Source organism: Pleurodeles waltl, chromosome 8, assembly GCF_031143425.1.
Source record: "Pleurodeles waltl isolate 20211129_DDA chromosome 8, aPleWal1.hap1.20221129, whole genome shotgun sequence".
NCBI lineage: Eukaryota > Metazoa > Chordata > Amphibia > Caudata > Salamandridae > Pleurodeles > Pleurodeles waltl.
In genome coordinates this window covers 515,277,706-515,294,068 of record NC_090447.1, presented here as the reverse complement: position 1 = coordinate 515,294,068, position 16,363 = coordinate 515,277,706, and the positions used below count along the sequence as shown (strand labels likewise).

At 46.5% G+C, this 16,363-nt stretch overlaps 1 protein-coding gene across 1 annotated transcript in view; it reads left to right on the top strand.

Annotated features, from left to right (window-relative positions):
- Positions 1-16,363, top strand: part of SEPTIN10 (septin 10) — a 437,643-nt gene that overhangs the window by 344,912 nt on the left and 76,368 nt on the right. The window contains exon 10 of the mRNA XM_069204503.1: positions 14,341-14,525. Coding sequence (XP_069060604.1) covers positions 14,341-14,525 — 185 coding nt within the window. The remainder of the gene's footprint in view (positions 1-14,340; positions 14,526-16,363) is intronic.

Here is a 16,363-nt window from a genome sequence, read left to right as displayed (position 1 = left end):
CTGATTAAAACTTCCTAATGTTCTTGAGGATGTGTGCAGCTTCAGTGGCAATACTGCACCCTCTGAAGTTTCTCCAAAACTTAAAATTTCACAAATTATAGGGGATAGATTGTCAGAGGGGTAGCAAATGAACAACATTTGTCATCTGCATACATGAAAAGTAAAAAGGGGCAGCATGTAAGTTGAAGGCCTTGATGCATTTGCTGTTCCTTGAAATGATGGACCGGTGGTCCATTGCAATGATGAAAAATAGAGGGGAGAGGGAGCAATCCTGCCTGGTACCCCTAGTGACAGGGACATTGTCTGTAAGTGAACCAGTGCCACTGGGTTGGAGTTTGGGAGCATAATCAGGGAAATTAAGCTGCGGGGAAGACCTCATTTTGAGAGCATTGCCCTCAAAAGGACCACTCCAAGGAGTCAAAGGCCTTCTCGCCATCAAGCAGGGCCACCACACCAGGAGTTATCGGGGAAATCCTGTTCAGTACCGCAAATGTTGTTCTCAAGTTAAGAAGGGTGGATCTGTTGGGAATAGAACCGGACTGGAAAGGAGAAATGATCTGTTCCATGAGTAGGAACAGCTTAGTGGCAAGAACCTTAGCTAAAATCGTGTCTAGATGGAGAAGAGGGATGATAGGAGGTGCATAAGTGGGGTCCTTGCCAGGTTTCAAAAGGAGTGTAAGCATTGCCTCACGTAACGCAGGCGGTAATGCGTCTGAAGACTTCTGTACACATGGCTAGAAGATGTGGGGCTATCCGATTTTTATAATCTTTGTAAAATGCTCCAGTGAGGCCATCGAGACCTGGGGCTTTGGAGCCATCTAGGCTGTCTGTTGCCAGCATGATGTCCTCACACGTTATAAGTTCGCTCAGGAAACATCCTTGGCCATCAGTTATCCATACCATTGCAATCCCAACAAGATAGGCCGTGATCTCCGAGTCATCATTTGATGAGTGGGAGACGAATAAGAGTGCAGAAATTCAGTTTTATATTCTCACTGTTAGAAAAAGTATTCCAGGTAAAGGAGTGTAGTTCGGTGACATAGCTGCTGAGGTAGTTGGGGCATTCTCCTTCCCCATAGTGTCTGGCAGTGACATGTTTTCCCATTTATGTTATCTCCCAATCAGCCAGGTCATGAAATCCAGTAAATAAGGCCGAGCATTTGTGTAACTGGAGGGTGATATTTAGCTGTGAGTCTGCATGATCGATGTCTCGCAGTTCGGAATTGACTTGAGTTAGTTGGGAGCATATGTCGCGTAAGATACCTACATGTTTTGAGAAGCTGATACCTCAAATGTAGGTTTTAAGGCATCCAATAGAGTGGCCTACTTTGATACCATGCATATATTTATTGTAAAGTATTTAACGAAAGTTGTGTAGTTCAGTGCAGAAGACCTGGTTATGTAGCGCTTCCCCAGGGAAGGTGCGCAGCAAATGTTTCACATCAGTTGTCCAGAGTGAGGCATTGGCGAATAGGAGCCAATAGTCGAGCTGTGTCCACACACCGTGGGGCAGAATAAAATATATAGTCAGGGGATGAGGGGTGATGAGTACGCCAGATGTGAGTGAGGGCATATGCTTCAGTGATATGACGGAGGGCATCAAGGATATGTGATGTTCGATGGCATCTGTTGCTGCAGATACACATGTTGTGCACAGTCCGCCATCTGGTGTTGGGTCGGAGTGTTACAAGTTGTTTTTCTTCGAAGAAGTCTTTCGAGTCACGAGACCGAGGGACTCCTCCTCTTTGCTTCCATTGCGCATGGGCGTCGGCTCCATCTTAGATTGTTTTTTTTTTCCACCCTCGGGATCGGACGTGTTCCTTTTCGCTCCGGGTTTCGGGACGGAAAGATAATCAAAACTTCGAAAAACTACGTCGGTATTGTTTCGCTCGGGATCGGGATAGTTAGAATCGACACCGAATCGTGAAGAGCTCCGGTAGCCCTTTGGGCTAATTTCGATCCCCCGTCGCGGCCTGGTCGGCCCGACCGCGTGTAACATCGACACCGATGGAACGGACCCCGTTCCGATTCTGTCCTAAATGCCACAATAAATATCCATATACGGACCAACATTTGGTCTGTAACTTGTGCCTGTCACCCGAGCACAAAGAAGAAACTTGTGAGGCCTGTCGTGCGTTCCGGTCCCGAAAAACGCTCCGTGACCGTTGAGCCAGAAGATTACAGATGGCGTCCACGCCGACAGAACACCGAGAGTTCGAGGAACAAGGAGAAGTGGAGGAAGCCTTCTCCATCCATGAATCGGACTCGGATGAATTCGACGTCGATGAAACTGTGAGTAAGACGTCGAAAAGCACACAGCACAAGAAAACAGACAAGCTCCAGGGGACGCCACTGCCAACTGGCCATGGCTCAACCCATAAAGGTGACCGTCCATCGGCACCGAAAAAGGCCGAACTGGTGCCCAGAACGTCCGACTCGGGTCGAGACACAGGCACGCAACATTCTCGGGACCGAGAAAGTGTTGCCGAAAAAGATCGACGCCGAGAAAGTGGAGCCGACGCTGCTCGACGCAGAGACAGCGGCACCGAGCATGATCGACGCCGAGAAGGCTCGACTCCGAAAAAGAAGAGATTCACCTCGGAGCCGAAAACAAAAAAAGACACAGTTTCGGTGCCAAAACAACCAGCAACCGAACCCACTACCGGCTCATATTCAGAGGAACAATCATTGTCCTCTCAAATGCGTAAACACAGGTTTGAAGAGGAGTTACAGACTACTGATGTAGACCATACACAAAAGAGGATCTTCATCCAGAGTGGAACAGGGAAGATTAGCACTCTTCCACCAATCAGGAGAAAAAGGAGACTAGAGTTCCAAACTGAACAACTAACACCACAAGCAAAGGTGGCAAAGAAAGCAACTCCGCCACCCTCTCCTCCACCTGTAACTCAGATATGACCGGCACAAACTCCGTCACATTCACCGGCTCACACCACCAGGAGCCAAGATGACCAAGATGCTTGGGACCTATACGACGCCCCAGTGTCAGACAATAGTCCAGAGTCATACCCTACAAAGCCCTCACCACCTGAGGACAGCACAGCGTATGCGCAGGTGGTAGCTAGGGCAGCAGAATTCCACAACGTGTCGTTACACACAGAACCTGTCAAGGATGACTTCCTTTTTAACACCCTCTCCTCCACCCATAGCAACTACCAAAGCCTGCCTATGCTTCCAGGAATGCTAAGGCACGTGAAGCAAATCTTCAAAGACCCTGTCAAGAGTAGAGCGATCACTCCGAGGGTAGAGAAAAAATATAAAGCACCTCCCACAGACCCTGCTTTTATCACCTCTCAACTGCCACCAGACTCAGTCGTGGTAGGAGCAGCTCGCAAAAGAGCCAATTCACACACATCGGGCGATGCACCACCCCCGGATAAGGAAAGCCGAAAATTCGACGCAGCTGGGAAAAGAGTCGCTGTACAAGCTGCAAGCCAGTGGCGCATCGCAAACTCTCAGGCGCTCCTAGCGCGTTATGACAGAGCCCATTGGGACGAGATGCAGCATCTCATCGAGCATCTACCCAAAGAATTTCAAAAGCGGGCAAAACAGGTGGTTGAGGAGGGACAAAACCTCTCCAATAACCAAATACGCTCCTCTATGGATGCAGCGGACACAGCTGCAAGGACAATAAACACTGCAGTAACCATCAGAAGGCACGCATGGTTACGCACGTCTGGCTTTAAACCAGAAATAAAGCAAGCAGTACTCAATATGCCGTTCAACGAACAACAATTGTTCGGACCAGAGGTTGACACGGCGATTGAGAAGCTGAAAAAGGACACTGACACAGCCAAGGCCATGGGCGCGCTCTACTCCCCGCAAAGCAGAGGCACTTTCGGCACCTTCCGTAAAACAACCTTCAGAGGGGGGTTTCGGGGTCAGGCCACACAAGCCAGCACCTCACAATCAACACCGTCTACCTACCAGGGACAGTACCAAAGGGGAGGTTTTCGGGGCCAGTACAGAGGGGGACAATTCCCGAGAAACCGGGGAAAATTTCAAAGCCCCAAAACCCCAACAACCAAACAGTGACTTACAAGTCACTCAACCCCTCCACATAACACCAGTGGGGGGAAGACTAAGGGCCTGATTCTAACTTTGGAGGACGGTGTTAAACCGTCCCAAAAGTGGCGGATATACCACCTACCGTATTACGAGTTCCATAGGATATAATGGACTCGTAATACGGTAGGTGGTATATCCGCCACTTTTGGGACGGTTTAACACCGTCCTCCAAAGTTAGAATCAGGCCCTAAGTCAGTTTTATCAATCGTGGGTGGATATAACAACAGACACTTGGGTCTTAGCAATTATCCAACATGGTTATTGCATAGAATTTCTACAGATCCCTCCAAATATCCCACCAAAAACACAAAAAAATTCAAAACAGCATTTAGACCTTCTAGAAATAGAAGTTCAAGCACTACTGCAAAAAGAAGCAATAGAACTGGTACCATGTACAGAAATAAACACAGGAGTCTATTCACTGTACTTTCTAATACCCAAAAAGGACAAAATACTGAGGCCAATCTTAGATCTCAGAATACTAAACACCTACATCAAATCAGACCACTTTCACATGGTCACGCTACAGGAGGTGCTACCACTGCTAAAGCAACAAGATTACATGACAACCTTAGATCTAAAAAACGCATATTTCCACATACCGATACACCCTTCGCACAGGAAATACCTAAGGTTTGTATTCAAGGGAATACACTATCAATTCAAAGTCTTACCGTTCGGTATAACGACCGCACCAAGAGTATTTACCAAATGCCTAGCAGTAGTAGCCGCACACATCAGAAGGCAGCAAATACACATATTCCCGTATCTAGACGATTGGCTAATCAAGACCAACTCGCTAACAAAGTGTTCACAACACACAGAGTATGTCATACAAACCCTCTACAAACTCGGGTTCTCCCTCAACTACAAAAAATCACACATTGTGCCGTGCAAAATACAGCACTACTTAGGAGCGGTAATCAACACAACAAAAGGATTAGCCACTCCGAGTCCACAAAGGGTTCAACATTTTCACAAGGTCATACAGGCCATGTATCCAACACTAAAAATGCAGGCAAAAGTGGTTTTAAAACTCCTAGGCATGATGTCCTCATGCATAGACATTGTCCCAAACGCAAGACTGCACATGAGGCCCTTACAACAGTGCCTAGCATCACAATGGTCACATGCACAGGGCCACCTTCTACATCTGGTGTTGATAGACCGCCAAACATACATCTCGCTTCTATGGTGGAACAGTACAAATTTAAACAAAGGGCGGCCGTTCCAAGACCCAGTGCCACAATACGTAATAACAGATGCTTCCATGACAGGGTGGGGAGCACACCTCGATCACCACAGCATCCAAGGACAATGGGACGTACATCAAACAAAACTGCATATAAATCACCTCGAATTACTAGCAGTATTCCTGGCGCTAAAAGCATTTCAACCCATCATAACCCACAAATACGTTCTTGTCAAAACAGACAACATGACAACAATGTATTACCTAAACAAGAAAGGGGGAACACACTCGACACAGCTATGTCTCCTAGCACAAAAGATATGGCAATGGGCAATTCACAACCACATTCGCCTAATAGCACAGTTTATTCCAGGGATCCAAAATCAACTAGCAGACAATCTCTCTCGAGATCACCAACAGGTCCACGAATGGGAGATTCACCCCCAAATCCTAAACACTTACTTCAAACTTTGGGGTACACCGCAAATAGACCTATTTGCAACAAAAGAGAACGCAAAATGCCAAAACTTCGCATCCAGGTACCCACACAGACAGTCTCAAGGCAATGCCCTATGGATGAACTGGTCAGGGAAATTTGCATACGCTTTTCCCCCTCTCCCACTCCTTCCATATCTAGTAAACAAATTGAGTCAAAACAAACTCAAACTCATATTAATAGCACCAACATGGGCAAGACAACCTTGGTACACAACACTACTAGACCTGTCAGTAGTACCACACGTCAAGTTACCCAACAGGCCAGATCTGTTAACACAACACAAACAGCAGATCAGGCATCCAAACCCAGCATCGCTCAATCTAGCAATCTGGCTCCTGAAATCCTAGAATTCGGACATTTAAACCTCACTCAAGAATGTATGGAAGTCATAAAACAAGCTAGAAGACCATCCACTAGACACTGCTATGCAAGCAAATGGAAAAGGTTTGTTTGCTACTGCCATAATAATCAAGTTCATCCATTACACGCATCCCCAAAAGATGTAGTGGGATACTTACTACACTTACAAAAGTCAAATCTAGCCTTCTCTTCCATTAAAATACACCTTGCAGCAATATCTGCATACCTGCAGATTACCCATTCAACTTCACTGTTTAGGATACCCGTCATTAAAGCATTTATGGAGGGCCTAAGAAGAATAATACCACCAAGAACACCACCTGTTCCTTCATGGAACCTTAACATCGTCTTGACAAGACTCATGGGACCACCTTTTGAACCCATGCATTCTTGCGAAATACAATTCTTAACCTGGAAAGTTGCATTTCTCATTGCCATCACATCTCTAAGAAGAGTAAGTGAAATTCAGGCGTTTACAATACAAGAACCTTTTATCCAAATACACAAAAATAAGGTTGTACTAAGAACCAATCCTAAATTCCTACCAAAGGTTATTTCACCGTTCCACTTAAATCAAACGGTAGAGTTACCAGTGTTCTTCCCACAGCCAGACTCAGTAGCTGAAAGGGCACTACATACATTAGATGTCAAAAGAGCACTAATGTACTACATCGACAGAACAAAGGAGGTTAGGAAAACAAAACAACTGTTTATTGCATTTCAAAAACCTCATACAGGAAACCCAATATGAAAACAAGGTATAGCCAGATGGATAGTTAAGTGCATCCAAACCTGCTATCTTAAAGCAAAGAGACAACTGCCCATTACACCAAGGGCACACTCAACCAGAAAAAAAGGCGCTACCATGGCATTCCTAGGAAATATTCCAATGCACGAAATATGTAAGGCAGCCACATGGTCCACGCCTCACACATTTACTAAACACTACTGTGTAGACGTGCTATCCGCACAACAAGCTACAGTAGGTCAAGCCGTACTGAGAACTTTGTTTCAGACTACTTCCACTCCTACAGGCTGAGCCACCGCTTTTGGGGAGATAACTGCTTACTAGTCTATGCACAACATGTGTATCTGCAGCAACAGATGCCATCGAACTGAAAATGTCACTTACCCAGTGTACATCTGTTCGTGGCATTGGTCGCTGCAGATTCACATGTGCCCACCCGCCTCCCCGGGAGCCTGTAGCCGTTGGAAGTTATCTTCAACATTTGTACATTTGTATATATATATATTACTTAACCTTAATTTGTACATACTTATTCATTCCATTGCATGGGCACTATTACTAACACACACAACTCCTACCTCACCCTCTGCGGGGAAAACAATCTAAGATGGAGCCGACGCCCATGCGCAATGGAAGCAAAGAGGAGGAGTCCCTCGGTCTCGTGACTCGAAAGACTTCTTCGAAGAAAAACAACTTGTAACACTCCGACCCAACACCAGATGGCGGACTGTGCACAACATTTTTATTACCAATCAGACGCATGGTGGTGGAGTCCACCGGGGGATTCAGTCCCCACCCATTATGACATCATCCACCCCTGTCCAGCCCATATGTGTATATATGTTGTGAAAAATTTCTGGCATGTCTCTATTTGAGGCATAGATGTAGGAAGCTGGCTTAGTTTATTGTGTACACCTATGGTGTGGTCCAGGCAACTCTTAGTGACAGTGAATAGGTGTCCAAATAGCAAAAGCTTTCTAGGGGTAGCTGAGGCGAGCAGCTGAAGCTTATCCAGGAGGCATGTAAAGCACTTGCAATACCACAGTAGCCAGACAGTAACTCACTCACAAGAAAGAACCATACAAGTGTTGCAAAAATAAAGTATACCTTATTACGGCACTACTACTAGACTAGCATTGATCTATCTCCCTTTGGCGATAACTAGACACAAAATAACTATCAGAAATAGAATAAAAATACACAGGGCCCTATGGGAGGGCCAAACCATATACTAAAAAAAGTGGAATGTGAACTAGTGACCCCAACCAAGATAAGTGTTTTGGGGCAGATTGAAACACCAAAGGAAAGTACAGTAAGTGTCCCCAGCAACCAGGTGCAAGGTAGTTACCCGCCCAGTTGTTTCATAGGCTAACATAGAGAGTAGTAGTTGGAGTTCGTGGGATTAAGGACCCTTCCCAGTGGACCCCGAAAAAAAACAGCAGAAAAAATAATGGGTTGTGAGTGTCCCTACCCCTGGATACCCATAAGACAGCATTACCTACACCAGGGAACCGGATGCAGAGGAGAGAAGGGAATCCCTCTCAAGTCAGTGGAAGCCACAGATTGTCCAGCTGCTGTAACGACCTGTGGACCAGGCCCTTACACTCCGGGACGGATTACAGACGTGGAGGTCCTGCAAAGGAAGGGGACAGAGCCCAGCACTCTTGGAGGAGCCCACGTGGTGCAGGTGGCAATGCCCACTCTCCTGAAGGTGAAGTTCCTGCAAGCCGGTGGAAGAAGTCCAGCTGCGGGGTCCGGGAGCTGCAGAAGATCCCAGGAGTCGCCTAGGTCACAAACAAGCACTGGTAAATGCAAGCAAGAGTGAAAGAAGTGTTTCCAAAGTTTTGGGGACCAGCAAGGTCCAGGAGACTCTACCCTTGAAGGGGAGTTAGGGCTGGCCCTCAGTACGCAGGAAGGCCAGCAGAAGTTGATAGAGCCCCCACGAGTGACCCACAGACGTTGGACACAGGGAGTCACAAGGAGGCCTCACCAGCATGATAAAAGAGAAGTCCCACATCACAGGAGCTGCAGGACAGGTGCTGATCGTCGGATTGCAGAGAGCTGGGGGCCAGGGCTTCTTGTGCCGGAAGATCTCCTGGAGGAAGAGTCATCAAGCCTTTGCAAGTGCAATAGTCACGGTGCACTGGGGCCATAGTCTCCCAAGTTTGTTAGAAGACTAGCAGGGCCCAGAGGAGGCCACAGCCTCACCACCTGTGAAGCAGGGTCTTCAGATGTCCATGGGACAGCAGATCCCACCAGCCGGTTGATGTTGTCTTGAGGTGCCTGCGGATGCAGGGGAGTGACTCCTTCACTCCAAGGCAGATTCCTTTGTGCTTCCAGTTGCAAACAGAGTCCTTGTGACCCTGGAGTATGCATAGCCTTGGATGTTACAGAATTCTTGCAGGATCTGAGAAACAATGTTGCAGTGGGAACCTTCCCACCAGAAGCAGATGTCTTTCAGTTCCAAAGCATACCAGCAGCGGTTCCAGAGGCCAGGAGCGGAAGATGTCTTGCAGAGAGTTCCTTGGAGAGTTTTGCTCGAGGAATCTTAGGTCCCACACACGGGGGAGCCCTTAAGTAATCCTAAAAAGGGGTTGGTCACTCTCTGAAGTGACCCACCTATCAGAGGGCCTAACCAGTCAGATGCCCCCAGGGGCCTCTACCCATCTTGTTTTCATGATGGCATAATCAAGTGGCCACCTGGCAGAGCTCCTTGCACCTCCCTACGGGAGGAGCTGGACAGGGGGGTGGTTACTCCCCTGTCCTTTGTGTAGTTTTACAGCAGAGCGGAAACTGTGGAATCCTGAACTGGTGCAAACTGGATTATGCAAAGAGGACACTAAATGTGCCCTTCAAAGCAGTCTGGTAGTGTTCAGAGGCCACCCCACCCCAGCCCTTAGACACCTAATACACAGGGAGAGATGGTCACACCTCTCTGTTGCAGGAAATCCTTTGTTCTGCCTCACCGGTCTGAGCCAGGCTCACCAGCAGGAGGGTAGAGCAGTGTCTGGGGTCAGCAGCAGCGTGGGCTGGCAGCTAGACCCCGTAAGGCTGCACAGGCAGAACTGGGCGATCCTCTAGGGACCTCCCATAGTACATGGTATCATACAATTGACACCTGAACTGGTGTTGTTGCATGATTCCAACATGTTTCATACCAAACATGCCGAGGTTTGGAGAAGCCATTATGTAGTTTGATCACTCATGTTGACCAGTGTCCACCCCTGGTGTACCAATGCCCTGGGTACCATTTACTAGGGCTTACATGGGTGCACCAGTATGCCAATTGTGGGGGTGAAAAAGTTACTAGCAACCAAATTTAGGGGAGAGAGCACTGGCGCTGGAGTCCTGACTACCTTGGAATAGGACCTAAAACAGGAGAAATAACGGTGTGTCCCGCAAGTGTATGTGTATGTCTGTGAGTCTCTATGAGAAAGATGGGTTTCCTTGAGAAAAACTATTTTAACTCTGACAGAACTGGTAGGAAAGGACCTGTTTGCTCTTTTGCAGGTTATTAATGCCACGAATGTTCCAAATAAGGAGGGTGGCCTCCGACACCCTGTCACAGGTATCACATGGTGCCATTTAGACAGAAGTGTGAAGGATAGTGTGCCATAACAGTAAACAGTGCATCAAGTACCCAGTACATGTTGAAAAACAAACAAAACTAAGACAACTTGGTTCAGAAATTCCACCTCCCACTCACACCAGATAATAAGTTGCCCAGTAAATCCCTAGAACAATAAATAGAAAGCTAAAGAACCAGTTATAGAACTGGTTGGTATAGGCCAGTGGGGGAGGCAATGCCTCGTTTGGTGTAGTCTGAATGACGAACAGTATTGGAAAATGAAGGATAGGCTAACAGGCAGAATGTAACCAGTGGGAGGCAATATGCACCATGTCACAGTGCCACCAGAGAGTCCCCATTATATTGCCCTTTGGGCTCTGTGTCCACATCGGACTGAGTACTAAGGAGGGTAGATACGGAGGGGACCAATGTCAGACAGATGGAGCCAGCGCTGCAGAGGTGGGAGATTGGGTGTATTCTGGTATGTTCCGCTTGGAGGAGGTCACAGCCGTCGCATACTGCTTTCACAAGTCTGTTATCTTCAGAGGTGTATCGAAAAGGCAAGGTTTCCCATTGACTTCGACATGCAGCCATCCGGGTTAGAGCATGGCATATTTATGGCCTAACTTTTTGTAAAGTGTTTTTACCATCAGAATATTTTTGGCATGCCTCCTGTATGGTGATAGTGAAGTCGCAGAAGAGTGAGACAGATGAGCCTTGGTATTGTAAAGGACCATTTTCATGGGCCAGTCAGCGTGCAGTGTCTTTCTCTATAATTGAGAAGGTGTGCTATGATCGGCTGTGGCACGGTCCGCAGCAAAGAGATAAAAAACTGCTGTGGTCGAAGAGGTCCGAGAGCAATTGCTCATCAAATGCACCTGGATTCCCCATTTTGGTGGTTTCTGTGATTCCTAAAATGCAAATATTGTTCCTTAGAGACCTTGCCTCTAAGTCCCCGTTTTTGGTTGCCACCGTCTTCAGGATGCTTTCTATTATGTCCAGTTGCTTCACCTTGGACGCCACCCCATCCTCCAACCCAGAGATATGCTCCTCCATGCTATCTATTCTGGTATTTTGGCGTCCCAGGTGCTCACCCATGCCATCAATGTGGCCAGCGAGAGCGCTGAAGCGAGCGTCTCTGGAGCGGAACCCGGCTCTGAGTTCTGCAGGTAAGGCTGTTGTGCCACTTTGGGTCATGGATCCTACCCTCCTCTCCAGCGGCTTATCTGTGTCAGAGTGGGAACCTTGGTGCCACAGTGTCTTAGATTGTTCAAAAATTAGCTTGCGTTGTTTTGCGACGCCACAGCCCATCATGAAGGTCAGTTGTTGGGGGGTGACTAGAAAGCTAGGGGAGCAGGCAAGGAGAGTGGCAGTGCCACCACAAAGAGCGCGGGCAGATAGTGCAGTTATGCCAATCCCAGCAGGCAGTTCCACCTTCTTATATTCTTTGTCAACGGGGAGAAGAATGGGTATCAATGGATGGCAGTTGCTCCCAGTCCCTATGCGTGGGCTTGAATGTGGGGCCTACAGCATGCAAAGTAAGCATCTCAAGTTGGTATTGCCAGTTTGTCATGCATACAGAGTCGCCAGGTATTGATGGGGAAGGTGGAAGGGGGACTGGGAGTTTGGGCAGTTGAGGGCTTCACTGAGGGCCAGTGTCATAGATGATTATGTACACAGCTGCAGCTGTTAAAGGACACTGTGGCAGTTTTTAAAGATGCGGGCCCTGTGCTGCTTGTTCAGTGTGCCAGTGTTATATTGCCGGGGGAGAATCAGAACTCGGCAGCGCTTCAAGCACAGGTCACACCGTGCCAGCCACCACATGGCTCAGGGGAGCGTGGTGGTGTCAGCTGCATAGGGATGCCGCAGCTGCCTGACTCCGCAATGTTCCAGCTTGGGGCTGTCACAGTGTAGAGTGTGGGGAGCTCTCACTTGCCAGCTGATAGCGACTCCACGAGCTGTAGGAAGGCAGCGGCTGTGACCGTGATCAGAGAGGGCGACAGGCTGTAGCAGTTGCGGCCAAATCGAGTCAGGCTCATGCCCTTCACATCAGATCCCAAGGACCTCATCTACGGAGTCCCACAGAGGTCATCACTCAGCCCCACAATTTTCAACATATACATGACTCCTCTGGCTACCATCATCAGATCCACGACATCATCATCAACACCCAGCTCTTTTCTTCCCTCTCAGACAACACCGTCCCACCAAGACAAACTTCAAACAATGCATGGCCAACATGGCTAACTGAATGAAAGGGAGCTGCCTCAAGTTCAACACCAGCAAAACGGAAGCACTGATCTTCAGGAGTAAGAGCTCACCTTGATACTACACCTGGTGGCTTGCCAGACTCCGACCCACACACATCCCAACCAACTACGTTAGAAAACCTAGGTCTTTTTCCGGACACCAACCTCACCATGAAGTCCCAGGTCAACCGCATCACCTCTGCATAATTCCACATCCTCTGCATGTTATGTAAAATCTTCAAGTGGCTTCCACTGTACACCAGATGTACCATCATACAGGCCATAATCGCAAACAGATTGGATTACAGCAATGCACACTGAGCTAGCATCCTAATCTATCTTTACAGACTTCAAACCATCAAAAACACTGAGCCAGACTTGTCCTCGACCTGATTTCACACTCTACCAGTCCTCAGAAAGCTCCACGCATTCAAGTCACTACACAACATGGGACCTGCATACATACCTCAGTTACCGGCTTCTCTTCCACCACTTAACTACCAGGCAACTTTGCTCAGCATCACTTTCACTCACACACACACACACACACACCCACCGCATTCACAAAAGCAGAAAAGGAGGTTGGTCATTCTCCCACCAAGCTGCCAATTCCTGAACAACCTCCACCAACACATCAGGGCCTCCTCCTCACCTCTTGAATTTCACAAGAAGCTGAAGGCCTGACTTTTCAATTAGTCTTCTTGTGGGACCATCATGACTACCTGTACTCATGCCCAGCCTCACCATACACCCACTCTCAGCTACTAAGTGGTGCTCTACATATCCACCTTACATTACATTACAAGACATCCCTGGGGTTGTGGGAATGTAGGGCTAGATGTACTAAGAACTAATATCAAAACTTGGATTGTGATCTCCAACCAATGTTTTTTGCAAGCAGTAAGGAATTTTACAAACCAAACAATGTACTAATAGGTAATTTCTTAAAATTCAGATTCAGAGTGTGTCACACTCTGGCCTCCCTTATACATAGCAATCTAGTTGGTCACAAATTGTGGTACACTACAGTTGGAGGCAGTACAGAGATTTTGGCCTGCTAGGGTCAGCCACCCTCCACTAGACCGCTGACAAATCCCAAACCGACTTCTTTTAAAGGATCACAAAGGGAAAGAGGTACCACGTGGGTGCCTGTTGTTGTAAAAAAAATAATTTAAATGCATTACTGTCCAAACTTTGGAGTCAGAGCAGCCAGATTATAGTCACAAAGCATTGATACATGTTTTACTGATTTGGCATTTGGATGTGAACCCTACATCATGTCCTTTCCAGATCCCAAATTGGTATAGGATTGGTACATTTAAAAAAATATTTTTATCTTTCACAATCACCAAATCGGAGTGTTCACAGCCATTAAAATGCTTAGTATATCTGTCCTATAGTCTCTTTATAAGACTGCTGTTAGTAGTAAAGATGTTGAAAAAGCATAAATCCTTGAGGGTCTTGAATTTCCTTCAGAAAAGCAAGAAAAGGGATCATTAATGTGACAGCACTTTCCTTAAAGAATAGTATATAGTTTAATTCTGGCAAATGCATTTCTTTAATTTTCTCTATTTTGCAAAGTGAAAGCTACTGCAGTGATCTCATCCAAACTGCACCTTTCCATTGTTTTAACAGTTACAGTGCAAATTTGAACACCTCAAGAGGCTTCATCAAGATGAAAGACTCAAGCTGGAAGAAAAAAGGAAGCAGTTGGAAGATGAAATGATTCTATTCAATAAAAAGAAGATTGCAAATGAATTACTCCAGCCCCAAGGTTCTGGGGGGTCCTTCAATACAAGCTTGAAAAAGGATCGTAAAAAGTAAGTATAGTGAGTCTATAATAGAGCGGTATTCATAGTTAGCTTTTAATGCCCACAAGCCATCTAATCTTGGTCAAATATTTGACTCTATTCAGAATCTGGCCTTTGTATCTTTCTGCTCTCTCTGCTTCCCCTCTTCCCTTTACTTGTACCTAGTCCTTACCTTTCACTCATTCATTAGCTTCTTTGTTGCACCACAAGCATGGCTAAGATACCTTAGAAACAATAAAGTAAAATGTAAATTGAGTTGGAAAAATGTATTCCATTCAAGCTCTTGCCATGCAGCAGTAGTATTGTCATTTGTAAACATAACATTGTGTTTGTAAAACAAAGCAAATGTTGAGTATCTTTTGCACTGGCCTGGTACTGAAAATTGTTAGATGTTACTCCAACATTAATGACACTGGTAAGCCAATCAACAATAGAAGTGTGCATACCCTGAAAGACATTGTCATGGCACATGTGGACATGAAGAATATTGGAAGGTAAGCTGGTGATTGTCACTACAGTTATGAAGAACATCTTTAACATAGGGGCAAAGACAGGGACACTATCAGACAAATATAGGAAGACACTAGAGACAGTAAAACCTTATGATAGCTACAGCATCAGCATATACACGACCAAGACTAAGGCAGCACTAATGCTGATACATTATGACAGAGCACAATTGGGTGATAAGTTGAATTGTCCAATACCTTCCTCACTAACATCATAAGAGGGCAGAGGAGATTGTACAAGATGGGTAAAGTGTGGCAAGCAATATATGTCAGACACAAGAGACCACTAACCTTTATATCTAAATGTCACTCAGGGAACAACGTGGAACCCACCAGAATCCTTGCCTGTCAACAGTGCTGAACATGTCTAAGACTGCATTGGGTGCTGACAGGGAAGACTGTGGAAGGGGCATGAAGGTCATCTTGTCAGTTGAAGGTGCTCTCAGATTTTGCATTTTGATTTTTCAGAGATCCATTCCTCAGTTTGGCTACTTGGTTTTTCAGTGATTGGCCATCTCTGCAGACCGTCTGCTATCTGGCGGGAATAATGGTTAGAGAGATTCTGATCTCATGGCCCACCCTGCCTAGTTAATTACCTTTTAGAAGTGCAGGCCTTCGCTACCTACAGAATCAGCTTGTTTGCATCACTAAATATGTTCGCAAGGCAGAGGGTTAGAGGAGTGCCAGAGGAAACATGAAGCCCCATCTATGCCCACCATCATGACTTTAGTATGGCCCCCATTAAATGCAAGCATACTTTAGCCCATCTACATTTTGCTGCTCATCATTCAGTCAGTAAATATATATGCCTGCTTATTTCCCATTTCCACCATCAGTTCCTTACCTCCTATGTACACCTGAAAATTCAGATAACTCTTCCTCGAAAATGAAGCCCGTTGCTGCATAATAAATAGGGAATAGTAGAGGGCAGAGTCTTGCGGTCACCAAAGTGGACAGTTTAAAGAGTTGAAAAAAGGACCAGTCCAAAATGTCTGGTTCCTATTTTCTTCAAATGAGCCCAACCATACCTTCAGCACACCAAGTCTAGCAATCTCCTGTACACACTTAATGAGAGAGATTGGTCAATGGTGTTAAAGTGTCCTAAAGGACTTCACAAAATCAACACTGCCCAGGGTTTCTTCACATCTTGCATTGCGTGCACTACCATAAATAAATGGTAATCCCTGTTCTCCTACTTTTATGCCCAGACACCTCACCCTGACTGTCACCTCCCCTACAGATCCTTACCAAAACCGCTCCTTCACAGGAAAGAGCAGATGTCTTGTGGGGTGTCTCTAAGGGAAGTAACTGTAAGTCATCTGCTGTAGGGCTGCATGT